The 20,953-nt window shown below is 25.8% G+C and overlaps 6 protein-coding genes across 16 annotated transcripts; 4 read left to right on the top strand and 2 right to left on the bottom strand.

Moving 5' to 3' along the window:
* The first annotated feature begins 221 nt into the window (after positions 1-221).
* Positions 222-3,729, top strand: LOC118448206 (G patch domain-containing protein 1 homolog). Its single transcript, XM_035881210.2, has 4 exons — positions 222-555; positions 625-1,003; positions 1,106-1,336; positions 1,412-3,729. The coding sequence occupies exons 1-4, from the start codon at positions 492-494 to the stop codon at positions 3,591-3,593; spliced, it is 2,856 nt and encodes a 951-aa protein (XP_035737103.2). The 5' UTR covers positions 222-491; the 3' UTR covers positions 3,594-3,729.
* Positions 3,730-4,263: 534 nt separating this feature from the next.
* Positions 4,264-7,638, top strand: LOC118448215 (ethanolaminephosphotransferase 1). 2 transcript variants are annotated; one of them, XM_035881230.2, is made up of 8 exons: positions 4,264-4,545; positions 4,833-4,896; positions 4,979-5,171; positions 5,418-5,680; positions 5,768-5,925; positions 6,008-6,188; positions 6,450-6,626; positions 6,704-7,638. In XM_035881230.2, the coding sequence occupies exons 2-8, from the start codon at positions 4,867-4,869 to the stop codon at positions 6,764-6,766; spliced, it is 1,065 nt and encodes a 354-aa protein (XP_035737123.2). In that variant the 5' UTR covers positions 4,264-4,545; positions 4,833-4,866; the 3' UTR covers positions 6,767-7,638. The 2 variants fall into 2 exon arrangements, with proteins under 2 accessions (XP_035737123.2, XP_035737116.2); XM_035881223.2 differs by having other exon boundaries at positions 4,828-4,896.
* Positions 7,639-7,787: 149 nt separating this feature from the next.
* Positions 7,788-10,101, bottom strand: LOC118448194 (uncharacterized). Of its 2 annotated transcripts, none has more exons than XM_035881196.2 (4): positions 9,999-10,101; positions 8,526-8,704; positions 8,318-8,416; positions 7,788-8,240 (listed from the first exon to the last, which is right to left on the bottom strand). In XM_035881196.2, exons 2-4 carry the CDS (start codon positions 8,622-8,624, stop codon positions 8,133-8,135), a joined length of 306 nt encoding a protein of 101 aa, XP_035737089.1. In that variant the 5' UTR covers positions 8,625-8,704; positions 9,999-10,101; the 3' UTR covers positions 7,788-8,132. The 2 variants fall into 2 exon arrangements, with proteins under 2 accessions (XP_035737089.1, XP_035737081.1); XM_035881188.2 differs by lacking the exon at positions 9,999-10,101 and adding an exon at positions 9,224-9,527.
* LOC146872838 (UPF0729 protein CG18508-like) lies at positions 10,091-11,120 on the top strand. Of its 2 annotated transcripts, none has more exons than XM_085658626.1 (2): positions 10,091-10,219; positions 10,457-11,120. In XM_085658626.1, exon 2 carries the CDS (start codon positions 10,486-10,488, stop codon positions 10,696-10,698), a length of 213 nt encoding a protein of 70 aa, XP_085514752.1. In that variant the 5' UTR covers positions 10,091-10,219; positions 10,457-10,485; the 3' UTR covers positions 10,699-11,120. The 2 variants fall into 2 exon arrangements, with proteins under 2 accessions (XP_085514752.1, XP_085514751.1); XM_085658625.1 differs by lacking the exon at positions 10,091-10,219 and adding an exon at positions 10,230-10,373.
* Positions 11,121-11,204: 84 nt separating this feature from the next.
* Fkbp39 (FK506-binding protein 39kD) lies at positions 11,205-18,434 on the bottom strand. 2 transcript variants are annotated; one of them, XM_035881085.2, is made up of 4 exons: positions 17,887-18,434; positions 13,255-13,344; positions 11,990-12,974; positions 11,205-11,848 (listed from the first exon to the last, which is right to left on the bottom strand). In XM_035881085.2, exons 1-4 carry the CDS (start codon positions 17,999-18,001, stop codon positions 11,767-11,769), a joined length of 1,272 nt encoding a protein of 423 aa, XP_035736978.1. In that variant the 5' UTR covers positions 18,002-18,434; the 3' UTR covers positions 11,205-11,766. The 2 variants fall into 2 exon arrangements, with proteins under 2 accessions (XP_035736978.1, XP_035736988.1); XM_035881095.2 differs by lacking the exon at positions 17,887-18,434 and adding an exon at positions 13,534-13,701.
* Positions 14,103-16,975, top strand: LOC118448175 (transcription elongation factor, mitochondrial). 7 transcript variants are annotated; one of them, XM_035881154.2, is made up of 6 exons: positions 14,103-14,384; positions 15,127-15,237; positions 15,340-15,553; positions 15,632-15,778; positions 15,939-16,107; positions 16,196-16,975. In XM_035881154.2, exons 1-6 carry the CDS (start codon positions 14,359-14,361, stop codon positions 16,525-16,527), a joined length of 999 nt encoding a protein of 332 aa, XP_035737047.1. In that variant the 5' UTR covers positions 14,103-14,358; the 3' UTR covers positions 16,528-16,975. The 7 variants fall into 7 exon arrangements, with proteins under 7 accessions (XP_035737047.1, XP_035737027.1, XP_035737011.1 ...); XM_035881134.2 differs by having other exon boundaries at positions 15,045-15,237; XM_035881118.2 differs by lacking the exon at positions 14,103-14,384 and adding an exon at positions 14,394-14,596 and having other exon boundaries at positions 15,045-15,237; positions 16,196-16,974.
* Positions 18,435-20,953: the final 2,519 nt, after the last annotated feature.

Raw genomic sequence — 20,953 nt, 5'->3', positions numbered from 1 at the left:
TTTTAATGTTTCTTCAAAGATATTTTATAATTTGAATTACACTATAATAACTTTAAAGAAAATAAATTATTACACATTTTCACAAACACATTTTTAAATTACAATTTTATTAAAAATATTAGTATTTATCTTTTAATATAATTCATATTAGTATTATGCAGAGAAAAAACATTGTTATGAAATTATATAAGTACATAAATTGTTTATCCAAATAAAAATTGGGTTATTTGTTTCATCTCGTATATATGAATGTATCTAAATCATTTGCAAAAGTCGATATCGATCAATTATGCGCGCGCACTATGTATGTGAGTATATATTGGTATTGGTAGAGTATCAATCGGAGCATATGACAGTATACGATGAAATCACTGACATGCATCATAACCTCCATGATATTATGTTTACAAAGTGTACTCGGGGTTAAATAATAGTTTTTATTTAATTATTATAAACTTCAAGCATTGTATTATATATAAACTTAAAAAGAAATGAGTGATTCTGAGGACGAAAATTATGCAACTTTTGGTATACCTTTGGAACCTTTAGATGAAGGTATTATAAATGATTTTAATTTTTTATATATCGGATGTTTATATCTTGAATTTTGAATGAATTTTACAGAAAATTTACCAAGGAAAAAAGCTGTGACAGTAGAAGATCAATATGCATATGACGCGCAAGGTAGACGTAGATTTCATGGTGCTTTCACCGGTGGTTTTTCTGCGGGATATTTTAATACTGTTGGAACGCGTGATGGATGGAAACCACAACAGTTTAAATCCTCAAGAGGTAGTAAAGCAAAAACAATCGAACAACAACCAGAAGATTTTATGGATGAAGAAGATGTAAGCATATTTGGCATAGCACCGAAAGGTATTAGAGCCAATAGTGACTACGAGTATCATGGACAAAAAGGTACAAAACGAGGAAGAACTGAAATAATTAATAATCGATCTCTGTCATATAATCCTGTATTAAAAGAACTTTTGAGGCCTGTCAGGTAAGTGGTTATTAAAATTGATTATAATTATACATAAAATATATAAATAAAACAAAACCATTGTATAAACGTTATTATTTCAATATGATATAAAAATTATAGAGAAACAGTTGGTATTGCTCTTCTGAAAAAAATGGGTTGGAAACCAGGACAAGGAATAGGAAATAGGATTACAAAGAAAGAGAAGATTAAAGCAAAACAACAGATTGAAAGAATTAAAGTATATGGCTGTTCCTTACCTAAAAATGAAGAAAAAGAAATTGATAGTAATATTGATTCTGACGATGAAACACCTAATATTACATTTGCTCCTGATGATTATGAGCCTTTTAAGTAAATATAATTTTATAGTTATAATTATATTTATTTTTTACCGATTTTATTATTTTAAACTTTTATATTTTATAGATCTAAGGGAAAAGATAATTACTTTGGTATTGGATATAGTGGGTTAAATAGACAAAATATATTATCTAATCAAATTAACGAAGAATATAATTATCAAAGCAATAATAAAATCCTTCCAATATTTGGACATGCATTTGGAGTTGGTGCTTTTGAAGCAGATGATGAGGATATATATGAAAGAGAAGATATGTCCCGATATGATTCTGTACTGGGACCAGAACGCAAAAGTAAAACAAGATGGTCGAAGGATAATATTTCAAATGACAATGGAAGCAATTGTATAGAAGGATTTGTACAAGCAAAAGATAAATTAAATTATAGAAAGACTTTTGCATTGCCTTGTCTTCCAAAAAACTATTGCGCAATTCATATTACCAGGAAAAGTAGATTTTTCCCACCTATCCCACATCAATCAATTAATGAGAAGAAAAAGAGCCTTAATGTTATAAAAAGAGCTAAAATCTTGCAAGACGTTAATTTCACTGATACAGCAATTCAAGGAAAACTTGACACAACTGCAAAAACATTAAATTCTACAATTTCTATGCCTATTGATAATTCAATATCAGAACCATTGAATTCATCAGAAAATCAAAAGGCAAAAAATAGTGAAAAAGTAGTTGAAAAACCAAAAACACAAGTAAATAGTATGTGGATGGGCAAATTAAATACAAAAACATTTGTCAGTGGTGGTGTCACAGGTACAGAACAAATCACTTCTGGATTATTAAATATACCAACACATTTAAATAGCTCTTCTTCATTCGCCAATGTAGAATCAGTTAATAACCAAATTTATAAAAGTCCAGTTTTAACTGATCAAAATAAACAAGAACGATTTGAACACGAACTTACTTGTTTAAAAACTAATGATAAACATAAATCTGATAGCATACAATCACTTTCCACGATTAAATCAGACAAAGATTTAGATCTTGTTGAATTTAAAAAAGCAACTAAATCAATTGAACAAGAATCAAGTAATGATAATGATATAAATAACTCAAATAAATATATAATAAATATAACTGATAGTTTAGAAAAACAAAAAGATGAAGCTGCCAAGATGGAAATGTTTGGAAAACTAACTCGAGAGATAAATGAATGGCAACCTGCAGGTATTGTATGTAAAAGATTTAATATTCCTGAACCACGAAATAGTTGTATACAAACTAAAATAGAGAAGAAACCGAGGTTTTCAGTATTTAATTCATTAGATTTAGATGTATCCTCCAGATTTTTAAAAGTAACTGACACAATTGGCAAAGGCATAGATAATAAGGCATCTACCTCATATAAAGATGAATTCATAAAAGATAATGCACTTCCTTCTTCCACGTACTATAAGACTTCTGTTGAAAATCAGGAACCAGAAATAATGTCAGAAAAAATGAAAAATTTTGAAGCTTCATATGAAAAAATATTTGGCAAAACAGTCCATGAGGTACCTTCAACAAAATTATTGAAATGCAATACTGAACAAGAATTTCTTAATGAAGAAAATAATATGCTAAATATAGAACAACATCAAATTTTGGCAGACATTGAAAAATCTCAACACAAAGAGACTAGTATAACTCATAAAAAGAATTCAGAAGAAAAAAAAGATCTTTTTAGAGCAATTTTTCTCAGTAGTAGTGAAGAATCAGAAACAGAGATAGAAGAAAATATCGATAACGAAGTTGTAAAGTCAGTGTTGATTGGTGATTCTTCGAATGATGTTAATATATCAAGAAATATGTCACCACCTAGAGGCATTTTTGCCAAATTGGATCTTGAGGACCTTGTAAAAAAGACACATGTCAGTACAGAAGATATTGAGAGTAATATCAAAGAAAAAGGAACGAGTTTGCAATTAGAACCACAGACTATCATTGAACAAAATTACGAAATTAATACCTGTGATACGCTACAAATGCCATTACCGGAGAAAGTATATGGACCGATGCTTCCTTCAAGATTGATCAAAGATGGAAATATTTTGACAGATTCTACTGGAAGTACAGAATTTTCAAGGCCTATTTGTAAAAGCGTCATAGTACCAAAAGTCGTAGAAGATTTTCAAGGAAAGTGGGTGGAATTACATAAAACAAAGAAATTAAAAAAAGTTAAAAAGAAACATAAACATAAAGAACATAAAAGTTCAAAAAGTAAGCGAAAATCCAAAAAGCATAAACGTTAATTAAATGACCTTTAGAGAGTTAAAGGTTTCTTAGCTTTTATCTTTTTTTTATGTGTTATATTTTAGATTTAAATATTACATGAATATTTGTTATGTAGAATACATCAGTTTTTTCATAAAGTTGAATATTATCAATGTATATCTAGAAAATGAAACAACTTTATATTATTTAGAAATAAAAAAATAATATAACTGATCATAAAATTTAATTTAATGAATATAATACAATACATTTTTCTATTGAATGATGCAGCTTTCTTAAATAGTAACAAAAAGGTTGTTAAAAATAATTAAATAATTTTCTATCTTTATAATAAAGGTATATATTGCTTTTGATGTAATTTAAGAGAGTTTAAGTACAATATTGTATAAAATTTTGGCCTCTTTTTACATTAAATGTTTTAATGTAAAATAAATAACGATAAATTTAATTGAACATTTTTTTTTTACTGTTTTCAGATATCTTAAGATATGAAAACGATTAACAACTCAAATTTATTTAATCCTAATTTTAATTTATTTACCTAACTATCGTATCATATAGCATTGCTGCTGATACTATGCTTCTATTTTTATGTGTTTTGAATAACCCGCGTGTTCGCTTTAGTTTGTATTTATCTTTACAGAGGCGCATGAATTTGTCAATAGTTTTAAGATAGAGAATCTATACTAAATTTCCGTTGTTCAACGACAATGAATGGGCGCTATATAAAAGATTGCTGTTATGTACAATATATATCATTTTAAATTGTTTTAGGAAGGGTTGGAATAATTGGTATTAAAAACTAAATCTTTCATGTATATTTACAAACTAATACAACAGGTGTTAAATATTTCAAAAATAAAGTACTCGAATTATAAAGGTTAGATTTATCTTATGATGTATCAAAAAATGAATCTCGAAACAGAATATTTATCGGAAGAACATTTGACTGGTTTTGAAAATTATAAAGTAAGTGATTATTTTCTATAACTATTTTTTTTGTATCTTTTTATACGCTTTCAATAAACACAATATTACAAATTAAAACAGTAAATCAATATAAAAAAAACAAATATAGTTATGATTAATAAACATAACTGAAATAAATAAAAATATATTTATGCGTAATTATTTTTATTGTTTTATTAATTCATTAGATTTTATAATTTGAGATTTGTAATTGTACATCTTCATATTAATATATATATATTTACATTTGTTTTTATTTTTTTTTCTTTTTTTTTTTTTTAGTATAGCTCATTGGATACGAGTCCCCTTAGTGTGTATGTTATGCATCCATTTTGGAATAAAGTTGTTGAGGTATAAATTTTGTATTACTTTTATATAATCATATTTACAATTTACAGAAAAAATATCCCTGTCATATTTTTAATTTTTCCAGTATTGTCCAAAGTGGGTAGCACCAAATGTATTAACGTTCTCTGGATTTCTTTTTACCGTATTAAATTTTGTGGTATTTGCAACATTTGATTATTATTTTTATGCATCAAGCGATGATCATTCACAATATTCTTCTATACCTCGTTGGGTATTTGCAATAGCTGCATTTAATATCTTTATGGCATATACACTTGGTAAGTAGGAAATTATATTATATTTCCAGGAAGTAATGTGACATTTATTTAGGATGTTTAATTATAAACATAAATAAATATATTATAAAATAGTAAATTTAACTATATGCATTTTCAATAACAATACATAATATATAAAAAGCATAATTATTATCTATATTGTTTAACTTATATTAAGTTATAATTATACGTTACAATAATTATATTATATCAATTTTATAATATAGTAATTTGAATTATATTTAGATGGTATTGATGGAAAACAAGCAAGACGTACACAAACTTCTGGGCCTTTGGGTGAATTGTTTGATCATGGTTTGGACAGTTGGACAGCAATGTTAATCACTGTTTGTATGTACTCAGTTTTTGGAAGGACAGATCATAGTGTTTCCCCGTTACGAATGTATTTCATACTTTGGAATGTATTTGTTAATTTTTATTTAAGTCACTGGGAGAAATACAATACAGGTGTGCTATTCCTTCCTTGGGGATATGATGCATCTATGTTGGTTGGTTGTGTTCATAAATTTTTATTGCATTATATTTTATAATTATCTTATTATTCATAATATTTAAGTATGTTTTTTTAATCTTAGGCAACTATCTTGGTATTTATCCTAACCAGCGTAGGAGGTCATGAAGCATGGAAATTTTACTTGCCAGGAGGAATATCAGCAGGAATAATGTTTGAAATGTTATTATATGTTAGTGCCCTTGTATCAAATTTACCAGTTGTACTTTGGAATATATACAAGTTAGTATAACTGACTTTTAATATGCTTTGTTTAAAAATGATTAACTTTACTTATTACAATATATTTATTATTAATTTATAGATCATATAGAGATAAGACAGGAAAAATGAGAACATTTCCAGAAGCAATAAGACCATTGGTGCCTTTAGTATTATTATTTATGATTTCTACACTTTGGATATTATTCTCACAACAAAATGTATTGGAAAAAGATCCTCGTATCATATATTTTGCCATTGGCACTACTTTTTCTAATATATGCGTAAGTCAGTATTAAATAATACTTTTGTATAATAAAAACAAGAAATATGTTTTTAATCGATAAATATGTTTTTATAATCTAATATTTTGGTGAACAAAAACTACTTATCTGTATATATATATATATATCTTATACTATGTATAATTTGATAATATTACAAATTGTATTATAAAATTTAGAAATCAATTTTTTTTTTTTAAATGTATGAAAAAATATTTGCTTATAAAGACATTTAAATAAGCTATTTTTCATACATTACAGTGTCGTTTAATTGTGTCTCAAATGAGCAATACTAGATGTGAAATATTGCCATGGATATTATTACCGGTGACAATAGCAGCTATTCTTTCATTTGTCTTGCCTGAAATAGATCTTAAATCTATGTACTTTGTATCAATTTTATCCTTACTTGCCCACATTCACTATGGTACCTGTGTGGTATGTCTACATTTTTATTATGTTATTAGAATTCTACAATGATTTAATAATAAATGGAGAATAAACATTTATTTTAGGTGCGCCAAATGTGCCGTCATTTTCGAATTCATACATTCCATATAAAGGATCATTCTGATTGACTACTTGTGGATAATACTTGTTAGAAATAAAAAGAGCAACAGAACGGACAAGAGGCAATAAGAATAAAAAGAAAAGGAAATATTTGGAACCCAATGGTTAGTGACATACGAAAATCATAGATCAAATAATAACTCACTTGTATAGGAAACCGAAGTAATTTAAGTCTAATATTACTACAATGTAACTATTTAAAATTGTAAGCATACACTCCTTTACTTGACACCTGATAAATGTCATATTAATTTAAATATGTCATCAATTCCTTTAAGTAATGGAGCAAAATTGTTTAATTTATTGATTATTGACTTCATATATTATTATTTTACTATAATTTTTAGCTTAACTTTATCTGTACGTGTGAATATTCACCTGTATATCACTAATTTCACTACATATATATATTGAATGTGTTTTTAGTTCTTACAGGTATTATTCCTTATATGTTTTGTATTGATAGTTATTTGTATACTTATGTATATCGTGAATACATGTTTATATGTTTTATCTTATTGAATTAACACTTGAAAATATGTTTGAGAACATTTTTTTAAATTATGCCAAAAAATAATCACCAGATGACTTTATAATTGAACTGATTGTGAGTACTGAGTATTTGGCTATTATAATATTACTGAAAAAATTTGAATAACATTAAACGTGTTAATTTATTTTGGTTCTTAATAATTCAAGAAATATAATTAAAATAATCAAGACGATTACTTTATAAACAATTACGTAAGGATTACTTTAGAAATCTCAATTTTACTTTACGTACAAGGAAAATAAAATAAATACATTAATCTTGAACTACATATATAAATATTGATAAAAAATGTTACTTATGATATTATATAAATATAAATGTATTCACTCCAAGGCCAAAGTGTATACTTTAAAAAAAAGATGTATTTATTATTTACGTATAATACAATTGTTGTATTAATAATATAATTTTTACAATTGCAAAAATTATTATGATTTGTTGTTAGTGTGCCATACAATAATACAATATTTCTTCTAACCATGCATCTTTATGAATTCTTGAATAAATTTCAGATTTATTTAACAAAAATTATAACACATATAATTAAAATAAGCAATATTTTTAAAGTAAAAGTGTGTATAATGTAAATATAGACAAAAATATATTCAACCGTTGAGAAAACTTAAAATATCTTACATTTTATACAATTTATTACAATTTATTACAATAATAATAACAAATTTTTTATAATTTTGCTGTAATAACAATTGTATTTTAAATAATACATTTGTACATGCAAACTTTATTAAAATCAATAATTTAAATGGTAATCACTGAAACACCTTCTGAAATATATATGAATACATATACATGATTAATTACTATTTAATATTAAATTTGAGATATTCATTCTTAACATTTTCTCGATCTTCTGGAGATGGAAGATAAGGTTTGATATTTTTTCTTTTACGATCAACCACTATTTTTTTCTGTAACACAAATTGATTTCATATAGTTAAATTTATGAAAAAATTATTTTAATATATAAATTTCATATAAATATTACCCAGAATTTTTGACAAATCCTATAATTTTGGAAGTAATCTTGGCAAGCATCACGAATATAATTATTATCACTTAAGCATTGTAAAGATAAATCGTGTTCCTAATTTTTACATAATCATATTTAGTATATTATTATTTTTTTATATAGTTTTTTTAGTATATTATTATTGTTATTTTATAATAAATAACATTTTGTCATTAGAAAATACCTTTAGACATGGATTATCTATTTCATGATCCCGTCGTAAATTATTTTTTACATTTTTTATCTTTGAAGTATTGATTTCTGTATTGTTTATCTTGCTCATATTTTAATTAAGTATATAGATTTTTATTATATTTTATATGCCTTCAAAAACTTTCAATTTCTTTATTCTTTATAAGCAACCTGCATAGTTTATTATGTTAATTATAAATCATCAGATGATAGAGGTGGATATAAAATAAAATGAAACTACATCACGCATTTATAAATTGTTAATTAGCTTTAACTGTTTTATGTTTAGTACATTCTAAATATTAATAGAATATTATGCATTTTAAATCCTAATATTTCGTAATAGGTAATTTTATAAAACATATTTATTATTAACAAAAAACATATTATACGTAGAAAATATCATGGATCAAAACATATATATCTATAAATGTAATAAGTAACAAATATTTTTATTAAAGGTTTTCTCGTATTTACAAATGTAATATACGTAAACTTTCTAATCATTGACATAAAATGAACTATTTAACCAGTTCAATAATGAAAATAAAATGGTCGATACTTTGATATGCGCATTTTAATTACATAACATTTAAAAAATATATTATTTATATAAATTTCAGATTTTTAGATAAATAATAAAATATTCATTTTTCATATGATATATATTTCAATATATAATTACTATACCATATAAAATATGCGTTGTACGAGTCAATCATACAAAAATACACACATTGTACCATTTTATAAATTATTATTACTATTTTTACTATTTTATAAATTATATCTGCAGCAAAGAGATGTAATCACACAGATGTAGAAAAAATAGAACAACAAAAACCCTTAAAAACAGAAAGTACTAGTAATACAAAAATAACATACTAAGATAGTAAAACGTTACTTTCGTTGCGCCAAATTAAAATGTTCACATTTAGTTACTTTTACTAATTATTTTTTATATTTTTATAGTATTGTATATATTTTTTTATTTTTCATTTAATTTTGAAATATCGGAAAAATAAATTTTTGTCTTCTTTTATTATGAAGTAAAATTTTTTAAAATTTGTATTATCTAGGATCCTAAAAATCTTACATCTTTGCTCTATTTCAATATTAGCGTCATTGACGATTATTGTTACAACGAAATTTCATCGGTGAGATGGGTATTTTATATTAGCTATGAAATGAAAGATTTGATCCTAAGTAATGTCTTTACAGAACTGAATTTTTAGAATTATTATTAAAGTTAATTATCATCTACTTATAAAAGGAGATAATGACAAGAAAGGATCAGTTATTCACTCGACATGACGCATTTTTTACTTTTATAAAGATAATTTTTCAAATTTAGGTTATTAAATAATTAAATTATTTGTTAATAATATTTTAAATAAGACAAATAAAACGAAATATATGATTTAAATTTAATATTGTTTCAATAAGAGTAAAAAAATTTTAATACCTAATATTTTGATGATACACTAAATTATGTAATTATGGCAATTTATACAGTATGGATAATTCAATTCTTCGAGGTATGTTTTCTTTATTTTTGTTCTTCTCATTTGAGATTTCAATTGTGCTATCTCCGAAGTTTGTCGATATGGCAGGAATCACTGATCTTACAACGGGAAAAATACAACATTATTATCGATGTCCACTCTATGTGATACTATGTCTAAGGTTAATACTTGTTAATGATAGATAATACATTTATCGTTACGCAGTTGTTATGCATTTGTTTTCAAATAAATATTAATTTATTACTAGATAAAGTAAACCATCTATAATATTGATTGATAAAACAGTAATAAATTGTATTGAACAAAGATACGAAGTTAATATTCTGCATTTAAATGATTTCTTAATTGATATATTTTGTGTATTCATGTCATTAATATGATAATTTATATGCTACAGGTTATAAAAGAAAATAAAAGACGAATAAAATGGCGTGTATACCATGCATTGCTATTCCTTTATTATTGATTATATGGAGATTTTTAGTGCAACCACTTATTTTAAGATGGTGGCAATTCAAAAATAAGATCAAATGTACAAATGAAGATGAACAACCATCAGATTTAGTTAAAGATTGTAAAAATGGAGTATGCACATTAGGATGGAAAAAAACTAACAAAGATCCTGTAAAAACAAATTAAAATTTCATCAAGAAAAGTTATAAAATCATTCCAAAATGTACTGCTATATAGATACCAAAGGCCGTGCAGAGCTTTATTTTTTTCATGTATCTTGTTCATATTTTTGTGTTTAGTTAATTTCTAATATTTTGAAGTTTAATTCCAACAGAATGTATATGAACTAAATCATATTAATAAAATATGTGACATATTATTGACAGAAATGTATCTTTTAAAATTAATAAAATATTATATTCAATTTCTCTTCTTTTTCATAATAGAATTTATAGAATGTATAAAGTTAAAATTTTATTAGACAATATCTTTTTGATGAATACATTTAAATACATTTAATGTGTACACTATTTTGATGTATATGCCCTGAAAATCGATGTTGTTAATGACATTATAAAAGTTAAAATAAACATATACCAGAGCTAGAATATTTGTAAAATTTATTTGTAAACATTAGTTACTTTTTTAATACTCAACAGTAGCTTGTAAGTTTATACTGAGATATACGAGATGTTATACTTGTATACATTATACCTTGAATGTTCAAACATATGTTGACTGTATACATCATATTAAATGCATTGCATTAATATAATTTTTTATTAAAAACATCAACACCTTGTTTCAATAGTTCCAACAATTCAAAACTGTTTTAATCTATTTTTTAGGCATTTTTTTACGCATTTCATGACTCTGCCTAATTATAGTTTAATACTCATCCACTAACATATAAGGATATCACAAGATATTACTAATTGTATATGTCTGATAATATCCAATTTAATGAAACTTTTATAATATAATGGCTTGTAAATTATGGAAACGATAATCCGTTGAAAAAATGCAAATATTATCGTGTTACGAGAATAAACATCACATTTAGGACAAATAAATTTAATATTGTATGAATATTTTAAAAATATTATAACCTATGGAGATTTTTTTCTTATTAATAAATATTTAACAAATATTACATTTTTAATACATCCTTATATGTTGATAAATAAGTAGTAAAATCTTTTAGAATTATAGTTATATGAAGTATCCAAATATTTGTTAGATTACAATTACATGTTAATGGACATTTTTTAGTTCAACTTCAAAAACAAGCGTACTGTTGCCAGGAATAGCAGGTGGATAACCCTTAGCGCCATACCTAAAAAATAATTATGTTATAGAATAGACATACTACATAGCTTTTGTTGTGATCTTTTATACTAATAATTAAGAACAACTATAATACTTTAAGAAAGAAGCAAAACATAATTATGTATTAAATCACGATAAATATACATACGCCATAGCTGGAGGTATTGTAATTTGTCTCTTTCCACCAACTTTCATGCCAGAAATGCCTACATCCCATCCTTTGATAACTTCACCTTTTCCGAGCCTAAATTTAAAACCATCTCCCTGTGTAGTGGCATCAAATTTCTTGCCATTTTGCAATCGTCCTACAAAGTACACAGAAACAAATTTTCCTGCTTTCGCAAATGCACCATTGCCTGTCTTTATATCTTTTATTTGTACACCTCCCTCAACCACCCTCTTCTTCTGTTCATTTAGAGTATTTTGCTGTTGCTGTTCTCCTTTATTCTTCTTTTGTTGGTCTTGTTTCATATCCTTTCCGTTTAACAATTTCTGTTTATCTTGTTTCTTTTTAGGCTGTAATTGTTGTATTTGCTTGTTTTTGTTTCCCTGCTGTTGCTGTTGTTTGGTAGATTTTTTTTGTATCTTTTCCTCTTCTTCCTCTTCAATAATATCATCATCATCATCATCATCACCATCATCGTCCTCATCATCATCATCATCATCATCATCACTTTCATCCTCCTCATCCTCTTCTTCATTAATATTTTCTTCAATCAATAGAGTTTCTTTCCCTTCTTCTTCCTCTTCCTCATCAGAATCTTCATCATTATTTGTTCCATCTAATTCCAAATCATCATCTTCCGACGATTCAACTTCATTTTTCACTCTTTTTACTTTTTTATTTCCTTTTGGAAAATCTATTGCTTTTCTCTTTGATTGTCTATCAATTAACTGTTGAACTTTTTCTTCCTCTTCCTCATCCTCTTCTTCTTCTATTTCATCAATTAAATCATCTGGTATTAAATATCCAGTTAAATGTACACGACTGTGGCCATTACATGTGAAAGCTATTTTAGTTCCCTCTTGAAAGTGCAAATCAAGTGGTACTTGCCATACTGAACCCTTCTTTAAACTACAAAGTAAGTAATTTGTACCATCATAACATACAGTCACCTGTACTACATCGTCATCTGCAATAGCAATTATACATCATATGAGTTCTAATTAAAAAAATACTTTTAGAAAGAAAAAAGTATTTATATAATTAAAGTCTGTTCAATATTATTTAATAACACTTTGACATTTGAAATTGTATTAACTGTATGAATTTTATTATTGATTGCAATAAATTCTATCGTAACTTTTTAAAAATAATCTAGTATATAAAAAACAAAAAGAATTAAATTCAATAGAGTAAGAAAGAAATTACAAATATAAAAGTAATAATGTAAAGCATATTTCTTGATTTACCGGCGCTTGCAACATCTAAAGTCGCCATAGACACGTGGAATGATTTTTCAACGGTTTGAGTATACCGTTTATTCGGTTCCATTATTAGACCTACAAAAAAGAATAAATATATATATTATACTGATCAAAAACATGTAGAGATATTATAAATTATTTTTCCTTTTTTAAACTTTATAATTTATTATTAAAACCACATGGCGACGCCATTCTTGGCAAATAGTACCGGTAAAGTTAAGACAAAGATTCATATGTATTTTTATAAATAATGCTATTATTTACCCCAAAACATTTTGATTATTTTATTATATAATCTCGGATCAAATTAAACAAAAGTATATTTATATCAATAATTATTCTCTCCTTTTTCAATACGTTAACAAGAGTGATCAACCTTATAAACAGACCACATCCGACGTTCTCGCGCCAATGCGCCTAAACGAACGATGAACAAACAATGCAACAACGATACTAGCTCCAATACCGGAAAAACGATTTCACTAGATTTGTTCCAACCTAATTCAATCCATATTTGAATCTTTTAAATTATATTTGATTTGATGTTTCAATCCAACTTTATTTAATTTCATTTATTGTATTATACATAAGATTTAATTGTTTTTATTGCTAACTACCATCAAAAAACGAAGTATTAATCTAAATAATTTCTATGATTTACGTAGTTGGATGTTTCATTTATCGCGCCGAACTATAACATCAGACAATATCTCGTCTCGCAATCTGATTGGCTATCTGTAAAAACTGTAACAATATAATTCCGAAATGTTAAATTTTTCGATTGCTACTTTACAGAAGCTGAATCCAACAATGTGATAGGTAGAAAGCTTACTGCTATTGAGAATCTATTCATGATGTATTTATGCAAGTAAATAGCAAATTGCGAATGATCGCGTATTTCTAATAGTCGTAAATACAACTATACATTATTTTGCATATACGATGCAATACACGATTTATACCGTACACTTTAGCAGTGACAGTTAAAAAAGATAGCAAAAATAATCGTATGCGTATATAATATTGTAATACTGCCTTACATAAAACGGAGAACAATATTGCAAGCAAACGTAGAATAGAAATCCTGCTATGGAAAGTGTGTGGTCAATCTTAAGGTACGTTTTCATATCATAGTAAAAGTCATGGTTTTTGCCACTGCAACTCAGTATGACAACATGATATTTTCAAATATCAATAGAAAATCAAATTTGTTTTAATTTCGTGACAAAAATGTTGATACAGCAAATCAAATGTCACGATAATGTAATATTTAATTTTATGACGACAAAAGTTGGAAGAATTATAGCTAACTACAGAAGTTTTAACTGTATGTTGCTCTTAACCTATATTTGCATGAAAATTCATATGTGTATTTTTTTAGCTTATTTTAATTAATATTCTGCCTGTTTTAGACAAAATAGAAATAATTCTTATGATTTTATGGAGTTTATATGATAATATATTTTTATGCATGAGTTTTTATATTAATTGTAATTAGGTTATGATAATTTTTGTTTACCAATTAAAAAAATTATAAAAGTGAAAAATACATTTTATATTTTAGGATATTAATACTTTGGGTAGGTGTAATATATAAATATTATGTAATGTATATATATTATGTAATTTATAAATGATCATTACAAATTGATGTAATTTAAAAAATGATAAATTTTAATTCACACAAACTTTTTATTCAATTGTATAAGTAAAATTAAGAAAACAGAACAAGACAATTTATTTTTCTTTTACAAACTATTTTTGTATGATTCTAGTACAAAAACTGGATATGTTTAGACAATATACAAATTGTAATTTATCTGTAAAACAAATTCGATTTGTATTATATCCTTATAGTAGACTGATGCACTCTAATAGAAGAAATAAGAATGAATTACACGATAATTATCCCTATAATAATTATATTTTGAAAATATTAAATGATGAGACAATTGATTATTTTAAAAGGTATATTTTGTTTTTATAACTCATCTGAATCTTAGAATTATTATAATTTATAATAAAGTATAATTTTATTATAAAGTATATAATAAAATAATTTTTATATAGGTATCGGATCCCTCAATCGCTTGCAATTAAATTGCACTTATATCGTGAAAAATATGGTTCATATAAATCATTAAAAGATATATTAGAAGTACAAGATATGACAAAAGAGTTATTAAATATATTTATACAATCAATTATTAATGATAAGCAGTTTAAAATAATGCACAATTTTAAAAAGTCAATTATTTTACCTTTGGCAGATATCCCACAAGATGTAAAAGAATTATTATTTCTTATTTAAAATATAATATTAAAATGATGGATGAGTAAACGTTATTTAATATTATTTTAGCAAATATCTACTATATTGGGAATTCATGTAGGAACAAATATTATTAGTTGGACATTACTTGAATCTGAAGAAAATGTATTGGACTGGAATTATGAAAATTTTTTACAAATTCCAAAAAATGATGATACTTTTGGACTATTTAATTTGGTAAATGTTAAATATATATTTTTTATATAATGAATCAATATTAATCACATAATATTTTATATTTATAAGTAATGGTATAAACTTTTTATATCACTTATATTACTTGAAGAATTTTATCAACATCAATGATATAATATCAAAGATTATTTTTTTATAATAGGCTTGGAAATTAAAGTTTAAAATTCCTAAGGCTGATGTTTATGTAATGGATGAATTGAATTTCAATTACAACTTGTCGAAATCTATAAAGCATACACGAATATTTTTACAGAAAGAAAAATTGAAAGCAATGATTTTAGCTTTCTTATCAGAAAAAAATTTATCAAAGGGTAGGTTAATTTTACGATTAATGATAATTGTTAAAGTAATAGTAAGTTATTTGAATTTCTATAAGTACATTTCTATAATAATTAATAGTTTTTATGTTGAAATTAGAAAATAACGAAACTTCATCACTCCCAGAGAATGTTTACCTCCTGAAACATGAGAAACTTGTAAAACTGTTTGACCTTTATATAGGTAACGAAATAATATCTTCTAAGAATGTAATTAATAGATTATTATGTGAAAAAGATTGCATAAATAATAAAGAAAAAGATCCTGTTGGTGTATATATACAGAAGGACATAATGCATAGATATAACAACCAAGTAGATTACATAAAAGATCAAATGAATTGGTCTTTATTGATTGGTTTAACGTTCTTACAATTAGGTGTTCTTGGAAAATATGATTATGACTTTATTTAAGATTGTGAAAATGGCAAAAAATTAAAGAAGTATTTCATTCCATAACTTTTCTTTTCTATTTCGAATCGTTTTATTTTATTGTAATACTGATATGTATGCAGCAATTATACATGCACATGACATATAAAGTTTTCAAATACTGGAAAGAACTAAAAATAATTATTGAGTATGAAAAATAAAAATCAGAGCATTAAATGCGTATACAATAAAATACAACAGATCCATAAGTAAAATAGAAGATGCTGTGATAGTACATTGATCAATATTTTACTATTATAGTTTCACAAATTGAGCATCTGCAACATTATTATTACTTACATAATTCAGAATCATGGTGCAAAAAAATTGTATATATTAATTATATATAAAAAATTATCAGCATAAATAAAAAGTTTTATGTAAAAACATGTTAAAGAAAATAAGACTGATCTATAAGGATCTAATTAAAAAAATTTCATTTCAACCTGGATTACTGTAAACAATGTGACAGCTATGCTATGCTATCTGATTATTATTTCATTTTTGTTCATTCAATAATATTAATAATATATATATTCTTGGATTCTACTTACATCATTATCCATTGATTTATCATATTGACGAAAACATGAGAAGGTTTGCTCATTCAGTAGACACATAAGCATATTCTTGAGATTTACATCTTTTTGATATTATATTAATATTAAAAATTATTATATTATATAATAAATTTTCGAGAGATACCTTTTTGCAACGTAAAAGAAATTAAAATTAGTATATTAATTGCTGAAAATCCTGAGCTAAAAATTCATTAACTTATCATCTCGGCCTACGGACTGTAACTCTACAAGTCTCTTTATTTTTTAGCAAATACTTTATTCGACTTTTCTCTTTCAAAAGCAATAATTCTATTGAGACTTCTCTTGTATAAATTTAAATTGATTAAATATTTAAGTGATAATTATTTAAAAATGTAAAGCAAACTCTCAGACATTCCTTCTTACAAATGAGTATTTTAATTATTATTAGAAAATCATGCAAAGTTTCGTTTGTAATCCAGAGACTATCCATTGCGAATGTTTTCTTGCTCATTATTTATTAGAACTCATTAATATCGATTTTTTACTATTTTCACACGAGAAAAATATGTAACAATGAAATAAAATATTCGAAATTTAAAATAATTATAATTAACGCGTTTAAACAAGATCAGTCAAGAAGTTTGAACAAGAAATCATTCACGGATAAATCTCCAGAGAAATTTACTCGTGGTCACTCAATGCTCTTCTACTAATTAATTAAAGCCAATCACTCGTGCCGATTCAGATCTTTCATCCTCAACATGATTGAGTGATCGGAGGGACTTAAAAATTCACTTACTACTTAAGAAGTTCTGCGATGACTCCAAAACACTTATCCAGGATTTAGGTGGATCGAAATTAGGGGTGGATGGTTGAAAATAAGGTAGCTGGTTGAAAATGAGGTAGGTCGACATCAAAGTTGGTTGAGATCCTCTTGAATGATGTCTGTCTCTAATTTGCGGTAGTTATTTATTAACGGACGATCACTGAATTTACTTCGCGTAACTCTACTATTTTTTATAAATACAGTTTGTGCGACTGTTGAAAAAGCAAAATAATTTACAAACAAACACTGACTCTAAGGACTGCATTACGCGCAGTCGATGCAAAACTACTTGTTGTTTAAATTGCGAAACGCGGATGAACAAACACTGCTTTTACTTCGCGAACTTTTTATTTTAGCGGAACAAACAATCGATTATTTCATTGTTACTCGCACGATTACTGGAATAGAAAAATGCAAAGAAAATTATTAATATTATTCTTGTAACAAGAAACTATATGAATTATTGAAGAAATGTATGATATAAAAATATACTTCCTTTATCTATAAAATGATTAAATGACGATACGGAAAGACAGTATTTCGACGTTTACTCCTCGGAGTACGAAAGGAAACTGACCTTGTCGCTCTCATGATTCTTCTAATGTTTATTTTTGTTGCCATTAAACTATCGACGCATGTTGAAAGAAAATTATTCTAAGTCCAACGCGTCTTAAAAGCTATGTTCAACATTTAATTCTATTTAAATATTCAATTATATTTTTACTATATTTAATGCGTGTTTCGAGCTACATAATGTTTAAATGAACGTGCTATTGTTTAAATATTATTTAATTATAATCCGCGTACGTTTTAAATTGTTTAATAATACTAAAATTATTGAAATTGTTTTAAATCGAAATTTATTTAAGTTTAACTGGGAAGTTGGATGGGAAGATAGAATTTCGATGATTATTCTTTGGAAGGCAAAATAAAACTGTTTCGATAATCGTCAAAATCAATCTGTCGTTCATTTTTATCGATATTACAGCCAACAATTCCGAGATTAAAATTAATGTGAATTTAATATTAAGTTAAAGTTATTGTATGCTTTACGCGTGTTACGAACAATGTAATGCTTAGACAAATATATTATTATTTAAATATTAATATATTATGTTCCGTATTCATTATACATTGTTTAAATAATTATAAAATTATCGAAAGTATAAATTATTTAAACTTTTTTCGTATTCTTCAGTTATATTTCTATAGTTATCGAATTTGAATGATTAATTTTGTTAGTTTGGACTAACTTAATCTGCATTTAAGTAGTTTTTAAATTCCTATATCGTACTTTTAATTTTTCCATATTTTCGTATAATAGGTCGAAAAATTACATGCTTCATGGGAGTGGGGAGGTTATCGCACAAGTGGCGTACTGCGCATGCGCCTGGATCCATTTAATCTTCTTGCTATCGGTGATTCCGCCATTTGGAATTGTTTCGTCGTATCAGTCGCAACAGACCTTCATCGTCTCGTTAATTACAAGTTATTAGTATATTCTTTTTTAACATACATCTTTATTTTATATATCAATCGATTTCCCAAAATGCAATTTTCACACATGTATGTTTGCAAATTGTGGCATTATCTTGTTTAAAAGATATCCGCGGAAATAAAATCGGCGTTTTGGCTTTTTATTTGGAGCTATGACGTCTTATTTCTCGGATTTTTCACCTTTATTTTCGCGATATCGATATTTTTCTCCTTCTTAATGATGCTATAATTAATAGTTTTTCCTTAATTAATCGTGTTCAATTGTATTTTGTCGTATATACGATTTTGACAATATATATATATATATATGCATACATATACATATTTTTCTTACGGACAGATACAAATATCGATAACTCCTGGTCGCATATATATTTACATACAATTAATTTTCTACTTTACTAATATCGATCTAATATTTTATCGATCTAATAACTTTTTGAATAGCATACAAACTAAGAAAATTACGTAGTACACTAAAAATAATATTTAAAATACAATTCTGTCGTTTTGCACGCACACATAAGTCTATCTGTTTTCAAATAAATACGGCGTTGCTCTTAAGAAAGAGAGAGAGAGAGAGAGAGAGAGAGAGAGAGAGAGAGAGAGAGAGAGAGAGAGAGAGAGAGAGAGAGAGAGAGAGAGAGAGAGAGAGAGAGAGAGAGAGAGAGAGAGAGAGAGAAATAGTATTAAGATATTGTTAATAGTTTCAAAATTTCCTCTCTAATAATGTCTACGAATTTCTAGTCTATGACAATTATAAAAACAAAAATCAATCGCGATGTATGTGTTTGTATATATAGAGAATTTAGGAAATACATACCAGCAAAAGCAGATGTAAACTATCAAAGGATGACCGGGGACCTTGACTCGACCTTCCTGTTCGTTCTTACTAATGTGTCACGCAGTTCTTGTTCAGATAAGCAGCCTTCCAGACGTGTTTAGACCTGCTCTCTCTTCGTCAATTCCAGTTCGTCTAACTTCTCATTTATATTATATAAAATGTTTCATAAGCTTGATTTAATCATTGATGGATTATTAATCTTATTTTATATCATATTAGAGTTCAATATACGCAGCATTTATGCGTTGAATACACAGGTTACATTTATACACGTTGTATACATTGTACATACTTATTCATAAATTTAGTTAATTTTATTCTATATTAATAATACTCTTGGATTTGTATAAATGAATTTTTATACATTTATAAATGGATCTCCATACGCAGCAACCTCCATGTGGTGAGATCCGGAAATCGGTATTGCGAACGTTTATATATTTTATATTATACAACGTACGCACTGCCGGGCCAATGGCTGACGTTCGGTGCATTAGAAAATATTTTTGATAATATTTTAATTCATTAAAAATTTTGTCAACATATTTTACATTGAATTTAAAGAATATTAAAAAGCACCAAGAACAATAAAAATTTAATTAAAATATAATAAAAGTTACATTAAAATAGAATAAAATTTCAAGATACGTTTAATCGTTTAATTAACATTATAAAATATTATAATTTTAATATTACTGC

This window comes from Vespa mandarinia, chromosome 8 (genome assembly GCF_050613455.1).
Source record: "Vespa mandarinia isolate Hongniang chromosome 8, ASM5061345v1, whole genome shotgun sequence".
Lineage (NCBI taxonomy): Eukaryota > Metazoa > Arthropoda > Insecta > Hymenoptera > Vespidae > Vespa > Vespa mandarinia.
This window is presented reverse-complemented; position numbering and strand designations above follow the sequence as displayed.